At 45.6% G+C, this 22760-nt stretch overlaps 1 protein-coding gene across 1 annotated transcript in view; it reads left to right on the forward strand.

Moving 5' to 3' along the window:
- Window positions 1-22236, forward strand: part of zmym4.1 (zinc finger MYM-type containing 4, tandem duplicate 1) — a 39924-nt gene extending 17688 nt beyond the window's left edge. Inside the window, exons 12-28 of the mRNA XM_063185288.1 lie at window positions 78-278; window positions 3481-3631; window positions 4187-4362; window positions 5242-5386; window positions 6488-6595; window positions 7578-7615; window positions 8102-8246; window positions 8732-8844; window positions 11723-12212; window positions 12660-12827; window positions 15024-15145; window positions 16154-16304; window positions 17816-17967; window positions 18142-18256; window positions 19237-19488; window positions 19820-19946; window positions 20394-22236. Of these exons, the coding sequence (XP_063041358.1) occupies window positions 78-278; window positions 3481-3631; window positions 4187-4362; window positions 5242-5386; window positions 6488-6595; window positions 7578-7615; window positions 8102-8246; window positions 8732-8844; window positions 11723-12212; window positions 12660-12827; window positions 15024-15145; window positions 16154-16304; window positions 17816-17967; window positions 18142-18256; window positions 19237-19488; window positions 19820-19946; window positions 20394-20607 (2868 nt within the window). The 3' untranslated portion in view covers window positions 20608-22236. The remainder of the gene's footprint in view (window positions 1-77; window positions 279-3480; window positions 3632-4186; window positions 4363-5241; window positions 5387-6487; window positions 6596-7577; window positions 7616-8101; window positions 8247-8731; window positions 8845-11722; window positions 12213-12659; window positions 12828-15023; window positions 15146-16153; window positions 16305-17815; window positions 17968-18141; window positions 18257-19236; window positions 19489-19819; window positions 19947-20393) is intronic.
- Window positions 22237-22760: the final 524 nt, after the last annotated feature.

A 22760-nucleotide genomic window follows, 5' to 3' on the forward strand; every position in this document is an offset into this window, starting at 1 on the left:
ACACAATGGAAAGGGAAAACACCCTTGTAAATGCCCTTAAATAACACTGCAATGTGATCTCTTTCCGAATACCCTAGGAGAACTTCAACAAATCGAATGCCCAGACGAAGCTGAATGTGGTGCCGGCTAAGGAAGCGGCCACGTCCTCACCCGCCAGCGCAAAGAGCCCCGTGTTGTCCCACACCCGGGCCGCTACCGCCGCCAGGAAAGCTAACAAGCTGATGTGCCGGCAGTGCAACCTCATCATCACCAGCCGACCCAGGGTTGTGGAGGTTAAGGTACGATCTCTATGCATCTCAGACACACACACACTCACACACACACGATGCGGCACATCCTCTTCGCTCCACCTTCTCTAGGTCCCCTATCTAGGTATTACAAATGTAATTTCAAAGATTCCTTCACAAAATATGTCATATTTCTTATGAAGCAGCATAGCATTAAAATGATATTGTGGGCCGGATACTGGACTGGACAACACTACTTGTCGAGGTGGGTAGGGGTTTGGTTTAGCCTGTAACAGAGTTTGAGACATGTGCCAATCATCATTGGAATGGCTGTTTTGTGCAGTTTTATATGAAATATGATATGCAACACCTAAAACGTAAATACACTCATCAGCCACTTTATTAGGAACACCTGCTACAACTGTTCATTGAGGCAAATTTCTGATCAGCCAATCACATGGTGGCAACTCGATGCATTTCTGCATTTAGACATGGTCGAGATGATCTGATGCAGTTCAAATAGAGGATCATAATGGGGAAGAAAGGCTATTTAAATGACTTCGAACATGGCATGGTTGTTGGTGCAAATAGGGCTTGATTTGAATATTTCAGAAAATACTGATCTACTGGAATATTCACACACAACCATCTCTAGGGTTTACAAAGAATGGTCCGAAAAAGAAAAAAAATGCAGTGAGCGGCGTTTCTGTGGGCAAAAATGCCTTGTTGATGACAGAGGTCAGAGGAAAATGGCCAGAGTGGTTTGAGCTGATACAAAGGCAACATTAAGTCAAATAACCAGTCATAACAAACAAATTATGCATAAGAGAATGTCTGATTACACAGCACATCAAATCTGGAGGTAAATGGGTTACAGCAGCAGCTTTTGGTGCCATTCCTGTCAGCTAAGAACAGGAGAAAAAGGCAACAATTTACACAGGCCATAAACGACACTAGAAGATCGGGAAAATGTCTGAGGCTTGATATCTACTGCAACACTCAGGTGGAATGGTCAGAAATTGGTGTCAACAACATGAAAACGACCCTGCCTTACATCAATGTTTCCGGCTGGAGATCTAATGGCATAAGGATATTTTCAAAGCACAATTTCGGCCAGTTAGTAGCAATTTATCTTTGTTGGAATGCCACAGCCAACCCGAGTATTGTTGCAGGCAGTTCTGAAGGCAAAAGGGATTCCAACCCAGCACTAGAGAGGTGTTCCTAATAAAGTGACCGGTTGGTGTATATAGATAATACATCGATAATGCATTTTTGAATACATAGGTTTCCCATTTAGTTAACAAACATTCCCGTGAGGAGGGGCCGGATGCTAAGCAGCCAACTACTTGAGTGCATTTTCTGAGTGACAGCAGTTTCAAACAACCAGAGGTTGAAGAGTGCGCAGCCAGGGGTTTCGCAGAGGGGGATCGTATCGGATGGGAAACCCATGTTACAGCTAATACAAAAGTTTTTATTGCAACATATAATCTTATGACCTTACTGAAGGTGGGAGGTGCATGTTGTGAAGATGGCCTTCTGAATTACAAACCCCAACTCCGGTGAAGTTGGGACGTTTGATAAACAGTGAATAAAATCAAAATGCTATCATTTTCAAAACACTTAATCTATTCATAAGAAGGAGGATAGTGAAAAGACAACATGTTAAGTGTTTAAAACCGAGAAAAAATATTGTTTTGGGGGACATATGTACTCATTTCTAATTTGATAAATGCAACACGTCTCAAATAAGTTGGGACGGGGATCAGTGGAATTTAGTAAACATCCAAATAAGATAAAACAACAAAGAAGAACATTTCAAAATGAATGGTACTGACGGACAATGTAGGTGTCCAGGTATGAGATCATCACAGAGAGGCTGAGTCACTCAGAATTAAAGATGCAAATGTAATAATTACCATAGTTATGACATACATTTTTGAATTCCCTTTGATTTACCACGATTGAGTGTATATAAGACACATTTTTGTTATTAAAATCATTGTATAGGTTCATGACATCATGAAATATATATTGGCTGTAGTCTCACTCTAGCACTCCGAGAATTACAGCTAGTGAAAACTTGACCATATTAAGGACGCTTCATGCGTGCAAATGATAGAGGGGTGTAACATTCTCCTAAGCACCTGAGCTCACTTGAAATAGACCCAGAAGACATGGGAAACTGTCCTTTGCTTACAGAAGTCAGCAGAAGTTGTAGAAGTCCATTCTTTTTGACAATAATAGAGCATTGCACATCCTGTGCTACAGTGAAAATGGACCATCCAACTTGTGTTAGTGCTAACTTCAAAAGTCAGCCTCCATGATGGCATGCGGGTGCAGTAGTGCATTGGTTAAGATGTTCTCACTCATCTGTAGAGTTAAATACAGTGCTGAATGGTATAAATGGGTTTTAAACAGCATGAAAAGCCACTCATGCATTATATTTTGAAGGGAGATCTTCGATTACTGCCACATTGTAAGGTCAAATTGCATTCTCTATGTTTTAACAGTTTGGCTCCATCATAAGGACCAGCAGGTGATAAAATTGTGGGCTTTTGGTCAAGACCTGTCACACTGTAAGCACTACCGAAACGAAAACATTGCAAAAGATGACAAGGAATACACCCACCATTTAAGCTGGTGAAATCATGTCCAAGATAGGAATTCACACTGTTTTTTATATAAAATCATCTCATCGGTTAATGTATTTAACTGTTAAGTGTTGTCTTTAGTTTTGTTTTTAATCTTCCTTGACATTTGCTGCCTTTTATTGTCCCCGTCCCAACTCTTTTGAGACGTGTTGCATTTATGAAATTAGAAATGAGTACATATGTCCCCCAAAACATTTTTTTCTCGGTTTTAACACTTAATATGTTGTCTTTTCACTATTCTCCATCTAATGAATAGATTGAATATTTTGAAAATTATAGCATTTTGATTTTATTCACTGTTTACCAAACGTCCCAACTTCACTGGAGTTGAGGTTTGTACAAAGTGCTGGGGCGATTTTGTTTACCTTGAGTGTAGGGTTGCCAGACATAGATGTTTCTAGACATTTCAAACCCAATCACCCTTTTTGCTTGTACGCACTGCACAGTGATATTATTCATTCAGTGTCCAGGAAAGGGTTTTTTTCCGGCACAGGCCATAAAAATCCGCCACAATCAGGAAAAAGCGGACAGTTGATCGCTGGCAGCACCACTCGTGTGTGTTTTCAGAGTAAATTGTATTGTGTGTGTCTGTCTGTTTGCAGGGTAAGATGTATGTGGTGTGCAATAAGCTGTGTGACGGGGAGTTCAGGAAGGCGAGCATCGCGCCGGGCAAGTGTGACTACTGCAAGATGGACAAGGGCATCAAGGAGATGAGGAAAGTGGAGAACGTGGAGCGCTACTTCTGCAGCGAGGGTGAGGCCGCTGTGCTCAAGGACACACACACACACACACACACACACACACACACACACACACACACACACACACACACACACACACACACACACACACACACACACACACACACACACACACACACACACACACACACGTATTACCATGGTGACCAGCTGGAGGCTCCTGAACTGCTGAGGGTCATCACTTAGCCAAAGTCTTTAAACAGGACGCACGATGATCCTAAACAACACTGGCACAACTCAGATATGGGAAAGGCGTTAGACTTTTATTAGGAGATGTATCTACCAGTAGGTACCATACCATCAGTATGCAGACTTCACTTTTCTGCCAAGTTTTTTTGTCTGTCACAGAGTATTCATCCATTAACTGTCGTCTCAAAAGATGTTCCCTTCTTTCTGCCTTTCTCTGGTTCTTCATCACATATACATATACACACACACCACCTCCCACACACACCTGAATCTGCGACACACACACACACCTACCTGAATCTGCCACACACACACACACACACACACACACACACACACACACACACACAATCCACAGGATGCGCTTTGCTGCACCGGCACGAGCTGACCAGGCAGTTTGGTCGGAAACACTGCCGGCAGTGCAAGTACTGCGGGAACATCTCTCGGCAGCTGGTGAAGAGCCTGTTCGGGGGCAAGCCTGAGGAGTTCTGCAGCCAGGACTGTGTCGCCGCCCACACGCTGGTCTTCTGCCAGGTATGGTGTCTGGAGACAACTAGTGAAGGCCCACCTGGGGAAACTCCTAATGTCATTGTGACACTCCACAGCATACAGTGCTTTAAATGCAACTTAATGCATACTTTGTGTGCTTCAGAAGCTGAGATTGCTCGGTTTGTATAGACTGAGGGCAGCTTTTCTTAAAAAGGGCTCAGGCATTCTGCGCCCTTTTTTGCAGGTGCCCTAGGCATCAATGGGTTAATTAATGTCCCCACCAACCTCGGGGGTCGGTAGTTGAACTGGCAGCCTGAACTTGGTCTACAAGTGAGATGCCCGCTAACCGCTTACCCAATGACTGCCTAGACTAGCCCACTGCTGCAAATCAACATTCTTTTTAATGAGGTGGACAGCATGGTGTTTTATACCAGATATGAAGTCCCAATTGATAAAAAGTGATATTATCCCTCAAGGCGAGCAGTAGCGTTTGCTTCAGCTCTGCACTGAACTGCATGGTGGACTTGTGTAATACTAATATAATGTCAAGAAAAGCTATGTAATGTAACATGATTGTCCCGCTAGTTCAAGTGAGAAACTTTGAGAAAAACAAAAGAGAAACCTTTGTATTATGGAGAAGTTTCTCTCTAGCTGTATATCGCGTGACATGGCAGTGAGCGTGTAATGCATTGTTACATAATAATATGCTCTGATGCACTTCAAATTTAAAGTACTTAAAAAAGAAAAGAAAAACCACTAATCCTGATTGGCCTGTGGGCTTTGTACCTCTGTAAGTATTGTATGCAATTTGTGAGTTGACTTATTGTGTAATGTAACCTGTTGTGCTGTATACGTTTCTCTCTATCCATGTGTATATCGTGTGACATGAGCATTGTATGCCATTTCTCCTTACTCCCTCTGTAGGTGACCAAGTGTGCGAATTGCCAGAAGGCTTCAGGCATGACGGAGAGCCTGTGTTGGCTGGGAAAGATGAAGCACTTCTGCACTGTAGCCTGCACCATCGAGTACTGCCGTAACAACAGCAACAACGACTACTTGATGCATTCAGGTACGCGCTGCAGGCACCCTCTGCTTCTTTGAACAATTTTTTTTACTGTTTTTCTTCAGAAGGAAAGACAATGCAGTTACAATTATGAAATGCAAATCTGTGAACAACCCTCCCTAATAGCCCTCCCACTTACCCACCCTCAGCTAGCTTATGAAAAATAGTAGTAATTGTAATTTGCAGGCACCTTAGCCCTCCTCGTGTATTTAAACTTAATTGTTCATTCATTTATTTTTTTATTTACAAGTGAGATATGTGATTTCATCAGTAGTAATGGAAAAGTCAAGGAATTTCAATGCCTGAAGTTCAGTGGGAGCGCTGTCACTTACCTCCCTCGTACGTTCCGGGTACGAAACGCACCCTTTGAGTCCAGCTGGCCGATCACCAAGGGCACGATCACACGGGACGCAGATTTCTGCTTACAGTTGCTGCTTATCGTCCAGCTGATTTATCGTCCAGCTGATTTATCAGTAGTGATCAGACAGAGCGCAGATCCGCTGCACAGGTTCGAATGCGTTGACCAGGCAACGTAACGGCTGAGCCGTCTCTGGCAACGTAGGCCAATCTATGTTGTTGTGTTATTTAAGTGTTGTGAAAACAAAGGCTACAAACATCTTTGTAAATTAATCTTGTAAAATATATGGAAGTCAAGCTCACTTGCTCTCCTGGATTTGGATCCTGAATCTGATAGGAATGTCGGATATTTGCAGGTGACATGGAGCGCATTTTCCGCCTTGAATTATTTGTACTCAGTCCGCCCTGCGCGGAGAGGGAGAAAATCTGCAATCCACCTTGCGCTGATATTCAGCACGGAATACGCTCATTTTCATTAACAAACAGAACAAATCCACCTCCTGCTGTAAAATACACGTCCGGTGTGATCGCGGCCTAATGCACCAATCAGTAGTACAGATCGTGCATTGATCTTGAAGGAAATGAATGCATTTGTTATCTAGTCTTATCTAGTTCTTCCTCTCTGTCTCTGTCTCTCTGTCTCTCTGTCTCTCTGTCTCTCTGTCTCTCTCTCCCTCTCTCCCTCTCTCTCTCTCTCTCTCTCTCTCTGTCTGTCTCTCTCTCTCTCTCGCCTTTGTTTCCACCTGTTAGGTATGACGAGTCACGACAGCCCCGCAATGTCCAAGCAGGCCTCGCCAATCATCGGCAATGTCATCTCGTTCTCCAGCACCCCCAACGGCCAGTTCAGTGTTCTGCAAGGTACCGTGTGTGTTTTTTATGTGTCTTTTTTGTCTGTCTGTGTATACCAAGCGAGACACAGACAAGAGTATAGCTGAACACAGTCTTTCATTATCGATTAATCTTTGAGGGTGTTGCGCTTCAGCCACCAAAGTAGGCTATACTGCCCTACAATATCAGAACGCAGTATCTTGAAAATGGGTTTAGACCGTAAATTGCCTTTAAAATACCTTCTTTTTCTTGTGTTAATTTTTTTTGGTCCAACTTGGTTTCAGAAAAAAACGCAAAAAAACGATTATACTGTGCTTTTTGGTTTTAGGAGGTTACGTCTTACTAGCCAAGAACGCAGTATAATGCGCATTATACTGCACTTCTCCATTGACACCGTGGTTTTGGAGTAGACAGTAATACCACAACAGAACGCAGTATAATGATTTTTCAGCTAAAAAGTAATGAGAATGTTGTTTTTTTTGCTTTTTTTCTTGTGTGCATAAATTTCCACCATAAAAAAGTATTATGTGGAAGTGTCATCATCACTTGACCTCCAACACAGTTGCGTGGCCAGAAAGGAAACTTTAAAGCCTTTTTTCTCAGTTTGCCATTTTGAATTATACTGCGTTCTGAAATTGTAGGGCAGTATAGCGTTGCAATACTCACTCCAACAGTTGCCTTGTTTGGTTCACAGGACCTTTGTTATGATATCTCTGATGTATGGAAGTTTTATGAGCTTGTTTATTACTGAAACCCAACCGATTACTTAGATATTTCCATTTCGCTAAAAAGCTCAAAATAAGCTAACTCCGTAATGCCGCAGCATTTCTCAGAATGGCTCATCTGTAGACACATTATGTGGCATGCCCACTCAATTATAAAACTTTGATTTTACGCCGGAAGTATCCTTTAACTGTAATAATGCCATGGGACGTCCTGACCTTCTGACCTCAGCTGCGCATGTGCAGTGTATAGTATATTTGTCAACTCTCTGGGTTCTTCTCTGTTCTAGGTGCAGAACCAAACATGGCGGTGAAGACCATGTCCCATGTGAGTACCCCTGATATTTGGGCAGGGCAATATGACGATATATATTGTTATCGTGATGGAAAAGTGTCAATTGTTCCTTTCCTCCGCTATAGTTTCTATCGTGATTAACTGATTTTATCCATTCATCACAAAGGCAAATAATAATATAATTAATATAATATATAATATGATTATAATAATATAATTAAATAACATTTCATGTCGTCACTATGCACGCGCTAAGATCATAACTTTTATAGTGTTGTGGGGACAGTAGTTGTACTTTAATTTTCTCTACTTTGTGTTTAATGGGTCGGTGTGTGTGTGTGCCTGTGTGTGTGTGTGTGTGTGTGTGTGTGTGTGTGTGTGTGTGTGTGTGTGTGTGTGTGTGTGTGTGTGTGTGTGTGTGTGTGTGTGTGTGTGTGTGTGTGTGTGTACCTGTGTGTGTGCGTGTGTGTGCGTGTGTGCGTGTGTGCGTGTGTGCGTGTGTGTGTGTGTGTGTTACAGGGGAGCACGCAGACAGATGCGTTTAAGATCCCGGCCCCTCAGCCCCCCCGGATCCTGAAGAACAAGGCGCTGCTCTGCAAGCCCTTCACACAGACCAAAGCCACACTCTGCAAGCCCACACACCAGACCACTAGCACACAGACGGGTAATGCTTCACAGGTGGCCAGAGAGGCAGGCAGGCAGACAGCTGGATAGGCAGGCAGACAACTGGATAGGCAGGCAGACAACTGGATAGGCAGGCAGACAGATGGATAGGCAGGCAGACAGCTGGATAGGCAGGCAGACAGCTGGATAGGCAGGCAGACAGCTGGATAGGCAGGCAGACAGCTGGATAGGCAGGCAGGCAGCTGGATAGGCAGGCAGACAGACAGGTAATGCTTCCCAGGCGGACAGCCAGCCAGACAGATAGATAGCTGGTATGCAGACAGACAGACAGACAGATGGGTATGCAAACAGACAGGGTAGACAGGAGGACAGCCAGATGGTAAAGGCAGACGGGTGTTAAAATTGGGGCAAATAAGGCAATTTTTTAGGGTGGCACACTGGTGTTTTTTTTCTTCAGTGTTTAAATCTAAGTACTGTAGTGATAATTGATTAAATGAATTGTTTGTGTGTGTCATATTTCCACAGAGGACAAGTACCCACACGTGATCGTGATGCCCATCCCAGTGCCCGTGTACGTGCCTCTACCCATGAACCTCTACAGCCAGTACGCTCCCCAGGCTGTGGGGCTGCCCATGCCTGTACGTACCCCTGAAACACACACACACACACACACACACACACACACACACACACACACACACACACACACACACACACACACACACACACACACACACACACACACACACACACACACACACACACACACAGAGTGCAGATAATGCACATCTCTTCAGACATCACATGCTCAGAAAGTCAAAAGCCCTTTGAAATATTTGCTGTAGTCTAGACAATTCAATGACCCAGCTGATCCTAATTACCACATTGGTTGATAATCTAATTAGTGAAATCACCTGCGTGTGTCGCACAGGCAGATAGAATACGCATGAACGGCATGACGTGTGACATGCGCCATGTGCGTTATGCCCTTTTTGCGGGGAAACATTGGGGGGAAAGCCAATGCAAGTCAATACTCATGAACGGCGTGACGTTTTCCATGTGCGTTACGCCCATTTGTGGGGGAAAACAACCCATGCAAGTCAATTGGTGATGTTGGGGTTTAATAAACGTAAGATACAGACCTGTAGACTAGCATTGTTCACGCGCAACATGCCGAAAACGTGTTGTGTTGCCGGCTGTTCAAATAATATAGCCAAACAGCCGTGGCTGAAGCATGGAATGTGTTCATTTAGGCTAGCCGATTTAGCATGTAAGTCAATGAGACATTCGGTTTGTTTTCACCCATAAAGGGGCGTAACGCAAATTTAAGAGCAAAGTACCCGGATGGTCGTTCATGAGTATTGGTGGTGTTGGGAAAGAATAAATGAAAGACAAGGACCTCTAGGCTACGCTCACCGCCAAACAGCTGTGGCTGAAGCATGGGCTGTGTTCATTTAGGCCAGCATGTAAGTTAATGAGAAATTCAGTTTGTTTTCCCCGAAAAAGGGGTGTAACGCAAATTCAAGAGCAAAGTACCCGGAGGACCGTTCATGTGCGTATTTGGAAGGACTTTTAGGTGTTGGTTACACACGCGCATATTTTTTATCCGTTTACGTATAAACACGTCGATAAAAATAAAAACTCCATTGTGACTGGTGCGTTTTAGCGTCCTAAATAGGATATTTCTTTAATTCGGTAGTTTGTTTACCTTTAAAACTATGCCATATAGGGGGCTAAAACGCATCTATTACAATGGAGATATTATTTTTTATCCACATGTTGTGTTTACACGTAAACTGGTGGAAAAAAAATCCACATTTAAAAATATATGGATATGTGTAATCTGCACCTTTATCTAATTTGTCTGCCCTTTTGGGCATAAGAGAATACCCCAACACCACCACTACCACATTATATGGAGTGTTTATATATGAAAGCACATTTCGGAAGTTTTAAGCAGTCGCCCTTCTTTGCGACCCCCTTTCAGTACTTCCTCAACCCCCACTTTGAGAACCCCTGGAGTAGCATCAACCAGCAGATGAGGAAGCGTGAAAGTAGCCACCTCATTATCCACGGACGGCCCCATTACTATTTGGGTAGCAGTGACTAGTGCTAAATGGGCAGCCTAACAGGAACTAGCAGACTGGAAGTTTGAAGCCAATCTGATAAGTGATATGTATGTATATTTTAAAATAATTTTCTTGTCTGACTAAATGGGATTTGTAACAAAGGTATCCCTATGAAAAGTGGCTCAATAGTGTTATGAAATGTGAATTTCTATTTGGAATTTAATTATGATCTCTCACTGTATTTTGGTGAGGTCATGTGACCCGGTAATCACCTATTTCACCTGTGGGAGGTATGGGAATGTCAAAGTGAACCTGACGAAGTGCAAGGCGAAACGCGTTGTTCACTTACACTAAATAAAAAGCAGCAAAATCAAGTCCACAAGTGTGCGGTGATCCTTCTTGTTTACTGTGGATGGCAGACTGGAAATCTTTTTTTTTTTTTTTTTAGATATGTTTATGGGCATTTTTGGGCCTTTATTTCAGATAGGACAGTGAAGGTGCGACAGGAAGTGAGTGTGGAGAGAGATATGGGGTAGGGTTGGGAAATGACCCCGTCCGGACTCGAACCGGGGTCCCCATGGGCATGCAAGCCCAAGTGTGTGGGGGGGGCTTAGCGCGCTGCGCCACAGCACCCCCAGACTGGAAATCTTGTGGTTGCACGAAAAATCTTGACATGGGCGCGGGGTTGGCTGCCATGTTGTGTCAGCATCAGCAGCTAGATTACTCACACACACCAGACCCTGGCATCACATTACCCCTATCCTCTATCAATTACACTGGCTTCCTATCCATTCACGTATCCATTTCAAAATTCTCCTCCTTGTATACAAGGCCCAGCACAACCTTGCACCCTCCTACATCACAAGTCTCCTCACCCCATACAATCCCACCCGCACACTACGCTCCACTGACTCACTCCTCCTTACAGTTCCCTCCACACACCTGCGCACCATGGGCGACAGGGCATTTAGTGTTGTTGGCCCCAAACTTTGGAATTCACTCCCACTGTCTCTTCGTCAGTGTTCCACACTATCTACTTTTAAATCTAAGCTGAAGACACACCTTTTCATTTCTGCTTTTCCACTTCAGTGACAGGCACTTCCACTTTATTTTAATCATCAGTTTATTTTTAATTTTACATACTATTATTTTTTTTCCCCTCATTTTATTTTATTTTCAAATGCATTCTACTTCTTTTTCTTACTTGAAAACATTTATCTTTATTGTACTTTTATTTCTATTTTATTTTTGCATTTTAATTACTCTCCTATTGTCACTGAAGCTTTGTTTTACTTTCCCTACTGTTATGTATTTGTTTTGATTGTAAAGTGTCCTTGGGTATCTTGAAAGGCGCTCAAAAATAAAATTTATTATTATTATTATTATTATTATGCTATTGTGGATAACCCGCTCCAGTATCATTACATGATCCTGTCTTCACCCCCAGGTGCCGGTGCCCATGTTCCTGCCCACCACGCTGGACAGTGCGGAGCGCATCGTGGAGACCATCCAGAAGATCAAGGAGAAGATCCCCACGGACCCCCTGGAGGCCGACCTCATCCTGATGGCCGAGATGGTGGCCGAGGCGGAGGAGAACAGCAGCAGCAAGGAGCGGAACAGGGACTGGGAGGGGGACCGAGACAGAGAGCGGGAGCGGGAGAGGGAGCCCCCCAGCCTCAGCCACAGTAACAGTCACAGCTTCAGGCCCAGCGAGGGCCACAGCCGGAGCCACACGCCGGCACCCAGCCACAGCTTCAGGCCGAGCCAGAGTGTAGCACCCAGCCCGAGCTACAGCCAGAGCCAGAGCTACAGCCAGAGTGTAGCACCCAGCCAGAGCTACAGCCAGAGCTACAGCCAGAGTCACATGACGACACCCAGCCACCCCTACAGGCACAGCCAGAGCCACACGCCGGCACCCAGCACCCATATAGACGATGGTAGGTCTATGGATACTACAGACAACTCTCTGTCCACAGAGCTGTGGTCTGAGCTCTTGGTGGTGCTAGTGATGTTGGCTATGATTTTGTCCTCTATTCATTGTAAGTCGCTTTGGTTAAAAAGGGTCTGCCAAATGCAATGTTATGTACTGTAATCTAATGTTTATTTTTGGCTCTTCTCCACTGGTTTCTCACCTGGGGAGTGTGAAATAAATGGCAAAACTCCCATCTCTTTCCTCTGCTGGATGTGTGTGCCTGAACACCCCTCGACACTCTACATTTTAATGATATACACCTCGACAGAGATGAATGTAACATATCTCTCTCTCTCTCTCTCTCTCTCTCTCTCTCCCTCTCACTCTCTCGCCCTCTCCCTCTCTCTACCTTTCTCTCTCTCTCTCTTCCACTCTCTCTTCCACTCTCTCTTCCTCTCCGTGTCCGGTACAGATCCAGCTTCTCCCCCGACGCTGGATGATTTTGATTTGGATGCGCTGGGCTGGGACGAGGACCTCCTGTCAGACCGGCAGCCCCCCAGCTTGCCCCCGCCCCCAGAGCCCGTCCTACCACCACCGCCCCCCGAGGAGCATGTGGACCTGGAGGCAGACTTTTCTATTGGTGAGAACACACACACACACACACACACACACACGCACGCGCCCACACACACACACTAGAGTTCTCAACGGGCCTGAAAATGTCAACCCGACCCTACCCGGCCCGTGGCTTTTAAAGCCCGAGCCCGATGTTACCCGACACATCACTGGAATTATCTAACCGAACCCGGCCCGAGGCCCGAAGTCGGGGGTCGAGTTTCCCCACGTTATCCTATGGAGAATGACGGGTTGTGGTGGGTCTTTAAGGGCACTTATGTGCAGTAAATGAGTGAAAAGATATTTTCCACAATAGAAACATAATAGGCCTATAAAATGGGGAAACTTACGTTCTTGCTATTTAAGCAGAATCATCCACAGCGCGATTTCAATAACCGCCTCATGCTTCACGGCAACAACAATCTATCCACCTTTTGTTTTGACTTCTAAATGTAGGCTTACTACATTTCCATCCCGAGTGTCTGATTAAATGTAGGCTACGTGAAGTTGCCCCTCCCTCCTTGTTTGTTCATATGCGCGGATGAGATGGAAAGCCTGGCTGTGCCAAACATTGTTTAAAAGTTTCATCAAATTTTGGTCGGCACACAAGGTTTTGGACATAGCCTACTAATTTCTAGTGGCACCTGGGCTACGGTTGATGCATGGATAAGCCATGTAGCAAAAAAGACAGATAGCCTAGGTGAGAGGATGAGATCTTCCTCGGCTAGCGAGCGCTCTATGTGTGTGCGCGCCTTTCCTTCCCGACAGTTGCTTACAAGTCGAAAACAGCACGAAAACAGCAAAGACAATGTGATATTTCATTCAAACAGGGCCTACACGCTCCAAATAAAACATTGGCTGGGGGGATTTTCAACCAGACCGAAGCGCGAGCAGACAGTCAGTGTGAAAAGTCAAGTCTACCGGAAAAATCGCCGTCTTCGCTGCCGCTCGCTTACCATCGGTGCACGAGCCATTTAAATAGTGAAGTGGCATATCGCAACAGCACATGCGGATTAGCCAAATTATATGCAACAAAGTCGCCAACAAAGCGTGGATTTAACGTTTAATACGCATATGCCAACGTTGTGTGAATACGGGGAAAGGAAAGCCACTGTCCTTTCCATAGAAGACCGCTTTCAGCTTCGTTTCACCTCATAAGCATAATTTCCATGCACTGCATTTGCTGAGACTACTAAGCATAAAGTTAGCGATCAAACTAAAAATATTGGTTGTTGTCATTACTTAAATAGGCTACTATGGCTGTTGTTTAAAATAGCCATTGGATTGCCAACCGTCCCTTGTATTAAGAAACAAAAGTATGGTTCCATGAGCTGACATGGGACTCAATATCCTTAAAATTGCATCTAAGAGTTTTTTTTTCCCGTTTTTATTCGTTTGCGTAATTGTAGCCAGTGTAGTTTTTCTGTGCGTTCAGGGAGGGACCTCTGTCCAACTCATCATCGCTGTGATGTCATGTTTGTTTTGCATTCCGGTACCTTGTGATTTAGTACAAATTAAGCACTGCGCGCAACGTTGCATGCAGCAGCCTGCCAGACCCTCGTTACGCAGACCTACATATATTTAGATAGATAGGCCTAGCTTTACTGACCCATCAAGGGGAAATTCGCCATGATTCACGGTAAACAGCAGAACTGATTAATTTTTTTTTTCACTGGGCGGAAAAGATTGAGCCCGCGGACCGAACCGACCCGAGCCATATGCTTATATTTTCGACCCGTACCCGGCCCGAACCCAAGGGGCCCTTCGGGTTTGTCGGGCTGACCCGACCCGTTGAGAACTCTGACACACACACAAATAAAAAACAAAAATAGGAGTCGCGCACAAAAGCACCTCAACTGTAATGCCATGAAAAGTTGCATCTAGAGTGTGAGTCCTTTCCTTGTTTGCAGCCTTATCATTTTTGGAATTGCGCGCCAAGCGAGGTGGTCAAATAAAACAACCGCCTTCACCTGTTACAGATGAACACGCGCACACAGGCAAACTTTCCTTATACAGAAATGCGCACGTGCACACACCCACACACTCTCACACACTCTCTCTCTCTCACACACACACACACACACACACACACACACACACACACACACACACACACACACACACACACACACACACACACACACAGTCTGACTTCTGTGTGACTGTTTGATGTTTGGTTTTCCCATGAGTGCTAATGGGCAATGTGTTGCCATGTCAACAGATATCCTGCAGAGGGCCGCAGCCGCAGCAGAGCTGTCCATGCAGCAGCCAGACTCGCCGCCACCGCCGCCCTCAAAACGACCACGACGCAAAGCTGCCACCGCCGCCGCTGCCAGACGACGGGTATGAGTAATACACACAAACACAAACACAAACACACCCCCATAGAATAGTACACATAATTGCCCTCGAAAATCGGTGACTCAAATCTGCCAGCAAATGATTGATAGGAGGAACACGAACGCGCGTGCGCACACACACAGATAATACATGCAGCACACGTAGCTGCCCTCCAAAAGGCCACGATGCAAAGCCGGCACCAAATGATGGGTCAGTGTAAATCACACACACGCACGGAATACTTACAGTTGTACTTATCGCTGCCCTCCAAAATCCACAACGCCAAGCCGCCACTAATGACTGGTAGGATGCCAAGCAGCCAATCACGTGGGTGCATTTTTTTAGTTACCGCAGTTTCCAAACAAGCAGAGGTTGCAGGCTGTTTATGCAGACAAGAAACTTATGTACACTCACCAGGTTCGGGCTAGTGGTGCAGGGATATTGTCTTGGCTTGATGTGGGCCCCGTAGTATCATTTGAACTTTGTTGGAATGCCACGGCCTGTCTGAGTATTGTTACAAGGAGGTTAAGGCATTTCTGAAGGCATAAGGGAGTCTTAAACCCAGCAGTAGGAAGATGTACCTAATAAAGTGGCCGGTGAGTGTATGTAATGTAATCCTTTCCTTTCCTTTCCTTTCCTTTCCTTTCCTTTCCTTTCCTTTCCTTTCCTTTCCTTTCCTCTCCTCTCCTCTCCTCTCTGCTCCTCCCTCTCCACCCTCTCCTCTCCTCCCTCTCTTCTCTTCTCCTCTCCTCCCTCCTCCTCTCCTCTCCGCTCCGCCCCTCTCCTCTCCTCCCTCTCCACCCTCTCCGCTCCTCCCTCTCCTCCCTCTCCTCTCCTCCCTCTCTTCTCTTCTCCTCTCCTCTCCTCTCCTCTCCTCTCCTCTCCTCTCCTCTCCTCTCCGCTCCTCCCTCTCCGCCCTCCCCTCTCCTCCCCTCTCCTCTCCGCTCCTCTCCTCTCCGCCCTCCCCTCTCCTCCCCTCTCCGCTCCTCTCCTCTCCGCTCCTCTCTTCAGGCTCGTGGGCGTAAGGCCGCGGTGGTAGTGGAGGAGGAGGCCCCCGTGTTGGACGTGCGTAAGCTGCAGTCTCAGTACGGCATCAAGGCCTGGCGGAGCTGGGTGCGCTGGAGGAACAGTCAGCCCGACGTCAAAACACCACGCTTCGGATGTGAGTTCACCTCTTGCAATACTCATACACACACCAGAAAGAATCATGTAATGCGAATCTGCCTTCCCACACACACACCCACATACACACAAACACACCACGCTTTGGATGTGAGTCCACTTCTTGCAATACCCATATACACACACACATACACAGGCACACATACAGGAAAGAATCATGTAAATTATGTGAATCACATAAGAAATGGGTGCAGTGGAAAAACTGCCTGTAGCGAAGGGAATTAGAGTTGCCAAGCCGGGACTCGAACCCGGAACTTCTGGGGCAGTAAAGTGTAAACCCATCGTCAATGCTTCACCCTTCATTGGGGTTACCAATTCTGGAAGTCCCTCACATGGAATTACGACTCGCACACAATGGGTACGCTTCCGGTGGCTTCACGGTAGCCATCCCACTTCTGACACCATTTGTAGCGAAGGGGAGTAGAGTTGCCCAGCCGGGACTCAAATTTGAACAACAAATGTACAAGCAGATTACCATATAAACCTTCATGGCATTGCCTCTCCAGTCTTGTTGATCATTTTAAAGATGGCCTCTCAACGTCATTTGATTAATATTGCTGTGTTCCCCATTGTTATTGAATGTGTTACGCGTTGGTCCTGTTTTAAAATACGTTCTGGTTGCTTTGTTTCAAGCCGTTTTTGCAAGCCAGCAATGTGGCTTGTGGAGAAACGAGAGGGTGTTCCGTGTTGCTCGTGGAAATACGTCTCTGATTGGCTCACTCTTCCTGCTCTCGTGGAAATGCGTCTCTGATTGGCTCAGTCCTCCTGTTCTTGGATAGAATGTAATGGGAAACAGAGTCGCCACTTCCCCGGGTGGTACTGCACTATAGGGGCGCCAACGGAGGCGTGCATGCTCCATTCAGGGCTGTGCTCTACGCGACCCCTACGCGAGCTGCAGGCACGGAGCAACCAGAGTGGGCTTGCTGTATGGATGAGGCTTTGTGCTGTGTGTGTACCTGAGAGTAGCAACCAGCTGATAGCTACGCTAAGCTAGATTTCGGGCCACCAGACGTTGCTTGTATTGAAAACAAGCAGAAAAAAAATACTCGACATGTTTTTAGAAAAATGGGTCGACATAAACCTTTGTGGGCAACGCCTTCTTTCGACGTGACGAAACACAGAAAGGCTTTCGTGATTCGCTCGTTTCTCTGCATTATTTATGTAAATTGGGAAACACTGGGAAACACAGCCAGGCGAGGTGACGCACCGCTATGAGAGCCTTGCAAGTGAGTTTAACTTGGGGTGACCGTCCGATCTTCAAAAGGAGATTCAGATTCAAGATTCAAGATTCAAGATTAGTTTATTACGTCTTATTATAGGTTTGAATCCTATAAAGAGTAAAAATTGTTGTGTTTTTCTTGTGTCCTCAAAAAGATTTTAAAGTGAGTAAAACGTGTTTTATCGGAAGTTGGCCTTTAAATAATCACTGTAATGTAAACTACTGTGTGTGTGCGTGTGCGTGTGCGTGCGTGCGTGTGTGTGTGTGTGTAGCGCGGCCCATGGTCCTGAAGGAGGACCTGCTTCAGTGCACCACAGCTGAGCTGAGCTTCGGCCTCTGCAAGTTCATCAGCGAGTGCAAGCGGCCCAACGGGGAGCCCTACACACCTGACAGCATCTACTACCTGTGCCTGGGCATACAGCAGGTACACACACACACACACACACACACACACACACACACACACCCTCTCCCTCTCTCATTCTGCCTCTGTCTTTCCTACACATCAACAGCACACACACTATATGCAATACATTCAGTTCAAGAGGCATTGTTTTCCTGACCCTCTTCTGTTGTGTGTTGTGTCGTGTGTGTGCAGCACCTGTTTGAGAATGGGCGCATGGAGAACATCTTTGCCGACTTCTTCTATAACAAGTTCACGCAGGAGATCACCAGGCTGCTGCAGGACTGGCAGCCCGTGGTAACACCCACAGGTAAGACGGACACACACACACACACACACACACACACACACACACACACACACACACACACACACACACACACACACACACACACACAGAGCCATGAACACCAGTGTAAGAGAGAGGGAGGAGTGGGCGAGTGAGTGAGAGTGTGAGACAAGAGGATAGGGTGAAGCCACAAATGCAGAGAAAACAGAACGATCCACTGACCTAGGAAGCCACAGGTGACATACATAGTGGCTGTCGTCAGTATAGCCAAGTCGCCTAATTCCGCCCGTCCCCCAATTCCGCCCACCTACTTATAAGTGATGATAGTTAATTATGTATCCACTGTTTAAGTCAGGAATGGATATCAACATGATACGGTGTTTGTATGCTTACAATTTGAAACGGTGATGACATTTAAAACCGAGTCAAACTGACATAAACAGCATTGTAATGAAGGGTGTCCGTAACGGCAGCATGAAAGAGATGGAACTTTAATTTCATGGCCGCTTCCCTGTTTCGCTTTAGGAGCAAAATTATTCAACCATTTCCACAGTAACGACCAAACAAATCACAGTTCCTGCATCGGTAAAGCCAATACTACAAGTGTGAACGAATTCAGCACAACAGCATGAAGGAATAATAAACAGTAACGGAAATACTGACGGGACCTGAAATCAAGCGGGTGGAATTGCGAGCCTTTCGGCGGTGAATTGTGCTGAAACTAGATTATGGGCATGCTTGAACGTTATCGCCAAATTACGATAGAAAGGGCTACCAATGTTAGCTAATATTGCTCATTACCTAAGCTACACAGTTGCCGCTATCCAAAAATATACGATAGCATAATTAAATAGTATTTGAAATAGTGATATTATCACGTTTTCAGTGAAGTGATCAGTGAAGTGGGCGGAATTTGGCAACCTTACTATAGATTGTTCTGTTTTCTCTCCCCCCATTGTGATGTAAAATATATTGTGTGTCCCCTATTTCCTGTCCCCCAGGCTACGTCCACTCTCGCGTGCAGGAGGAGTACCTGTGGGAGTGTAAGCAGCTGGGTGCCTACTCCCCCAGCGTGCTGCTCTACACCCTCTTCTTCTTCTGCACCAAGCTGTTCGGCCTGCGCACCGTGGAGCAGCACCAGCGCCTCTCCTTCGCCCATGTCATGCGCTGCACGCGCTCCTCCAGCGGCAGCGCTAGCAAGGCCGTCTGCCTGAGGTTCTACCCGCCCATCACGCGCAAGGACGCGCCCAAAGGTGTGTGTGCGTGTGCGCGCACATGTGTTTGTTCGCACGTGTGTGTGTGTGTGCACGCTCATGTGTGCGCGTGCGTGTGCGCTCGTGTGTGCGCATGCGCATGTGTGTAAGGGCTTGCGTGTGTGTGCGTGTTTGCGTACGTGTCCAAGGGTTTTCCTGATGTGTCCATGTTTTATTTTGTTTGTTTGTAAAGTGTGTGTGTACGTGTATTCAAGACCATATGTGTGGGTGCTAGGCATGATTTTGCTTCTGACTGTGTGTTTTAACATAATTCTTTGAGCCAGTATTTCCCTGGTGTTCATGCTGATGTTTGTTTCTCCATTGACCCCAGATGATGAGGAGGCCTCTGGCAAGAGGAAGAAGGATGAGGACGAGGAGCCGGTTCTAGAGATGCAAGAGAACGCAGAGAACCCCCTACGCTGCCCCGTCCGCATCTACGAGTTCTACCTCTCCAAATGGTAACCGCATGAACACTAGCCTGCTTCCATTCTCATTGATGAGCGTTTCCTGTTGATCCGTTTGCTTCTAGGTTGAGGTCAGGCGCTTCTAGGTCAGGCGCTATTGCTGTCTAATCAGGTTTTTTTAAGGAAAGAAAGAAAAAGAAAACATATTTAGATTCGGCTTTGTTGAGGCCATGTGGTTAGAGAGACAGAATATAATGACGTTGATGTATGAAATGAAGTTGATAACATCTCTTGCCTTTTATGCCTTTGCTCTATGCTTTAAAATGACGTAATTACTTCTGATTTGGCTATAATGCAAAATCAGAAGTAATGAGGTCATTTTAAGGCATAGATATTATTATTTTTAAGTTAATTATTATTCTTATTATTATTTGTATTGCTTCCAGCAGTCATTGGGAGTTGTTGATTGCCTCTTGCGTTTGTTCCGTTTGTCCGCCACAGCTCGCCGTCCGTGAAGCAGCGCACCAACGCCTTCTACCTGATGCCGGAGCGCTGCTGCGTGCCCAACAGCCCCATGTGGTTCTCCTCGGCGCCACTAGATGGCAACGCTCTCCAGGCCATGCTGACGCGCATCCTGGCCGTGAGAGAGATGCACTTGCCACAGGAGCCCATCACAGTACAACGCCACTCCACTGACGAAGAGGACTCTGACTGAACATGCTCGCGCTCACACACGTACTGTAAAAGACTCAAAAGACGCAACGATGGCTCTGCGCAGGAGAATCAACACTTCAAGTACTATGTTTTGCACATATACAGAGGACGGATCGCACATACAAATGAACAGAACAATATGGACATGAGTTCACAATAGTGTGCTTCTACACAAATACTCTTGAGCCTGATTTTGTATTAAAATACTCTCTTGATTCAGCAGGACTGCGTGGTGATAGCAATGCGCATGTACACTTTTAAGCAGTAATACAGACATGATTGACAATGACGGTCTGCTGTTGTCCTTTGCTGTTGTACAGTGGCCTGTTCAACTGTTCTGCCTCCTATCAGTGTTTCTCATAGGCAGTGTACTGAGGCCCATGTCTACTTTAAATCAGCCAAACTGATACTCATGAAGGCAGTGGAGGAGCTGAAGTCCAGTGACCCCCTCAGAGACCAAAAGCGCAGTAGTCCAAGTCAAACTACTACCTCACAACCTTTCCTCTTGCTTGTGACGTTGTAGGGCCAGACTCGACGTCATTGATGATCAAAGTTTTATTAGATTTTTTGCCAAGGCACAATTCAGAGGTCATTATCTCATTTGCAATCAGGATGTTGAATTTGGAAAGGCTCCCCAAAAGTTTAGGTTGCTCTGCTTAGGTTGACAGCGGGGTAAGTATTGGGTTCTCCACAGAGGCCGACTGGTACCAAGGCAAGAGGCCACAGGAAACAGGAAAGGACGGGAGGTAGTAGTTTGGCATGAACTCAATGTACTCCACACATGACTCGTTCAGGCAGACTGAGAGCTATGCCGGTGCCCGTTACCCGTACCTAATTGCCAACCGGCTGGCGTTTTCACGCCGTGGATCTTAGTGTCGCGAACCGGACCGTTGGTTCGCAATACGAATCGGAAAATGCTTCTTCATCCGGGTTACACACAGTGCTGTGAATTTCCGGGTGGGTCGCAGGTAAGCGCTTTAGTGCTGAACTGGTGCGGACACCGGCACCGGCACTGTTCTGGTTGGCCTGAGAACAGAAACAGTGGAATGACTGTGCTTTAAGCAGGGGCAGAATGGTCAGCAGCAGCAGCAGGAACTAACTAACCAACCAACCAAGGAGCTGATATGAGATTGCTGGAGTTTATAAAGGTGTGCTGAATGGAGCGCACTTCCTGTGGTCGTGGGTATCAAAATAAGAGTGAAGCATTTGACTTTTTTCTTTTTTTTTGTCAGATTATGTTGCATTCCGCATCTCACATCTAGATGTGACCAGCCAAATGCATATCTGCCAGTCAGTGTTTTTCGAAGCACTCATACAATTGCTTCCCTCATCTTATGCCGAGTGTAAAGATGCATCCACTTGTTAAACTTATGCTGTGTGTTTGTGGAGGTGTTTTTTTCTACCAATCCAGATTGATTGTTTTTTTTGTTTTTGTTTTTTATTTCTCATCAATTGATGACACTAAAGCAACAGATGTACATGTGTAACATTAGCAGGAGGATCTCATTGCTGTAGTAGATGGAAAACCAGACTTGCCCCTGAAGAGCAGTCCAGTTGGAAATGTTTCGCCATTCTGACCTTTTATTGTATGTCTCGAAAATGTTCTCAGTAAACAAAGTGTTTTTATTCATGTATATGTATTTTTTTTATATATTTCTCCCCCCAAACTGTTAACTGGGTTGATAAACAATTCATATTCAAAGCTCTCACACACCTACTTCTCATCTCAGGTCAAAAGCTAGGATATCCTGAGATTGTTTTCTTGTTCAAGATGAGTAATTTGATAAGTTCCAAAAAAAGAGTGAATTCACTCTATGCAAAGAAAATGAAAAAGTGACCTGGCTAAGTGAATACAAAAACTATTGCTGATGAATTGAAAATGCTAAACATTGATATCTCTGTACTGAGATCAGCATTTGAAGATCCTGCAAATTCCTGGCAAATGAGAGTAGAGTAGAGTAGTAGAGTAGTAATCTTGATGTGACGAGAAAAGGAAATTGTACCATGAAACTGATGTCCTTGTCAGGCCATAAAATGGGTGGGTTCAAAGAATTGCTCCCTTATTTGTTTTATGGCAACAGCTTTAGAGAAGTTGCTAATTTTATATCAAAGTGATCTCCCACTGTGCTTCATGCAGTTCTGCTTTCACTTCAG

This window comes from Engraulis encrasicolus, chromosome 20 (genome assembly GCF_034702125.1).
Source record: "Engraulis encrasicolus isolate BLACKSEA-1 chromosome 20, IST_EnEncr_1.0, whole genome shotgun sequence".
In the NCBI taxonomy this organism is placed as follows: Eukaryota; Metazoa; Chordata; class Actinopteri; order Clupeiformes; family Engraulidae; genus Engraulis; species Engraulis encrasicolus.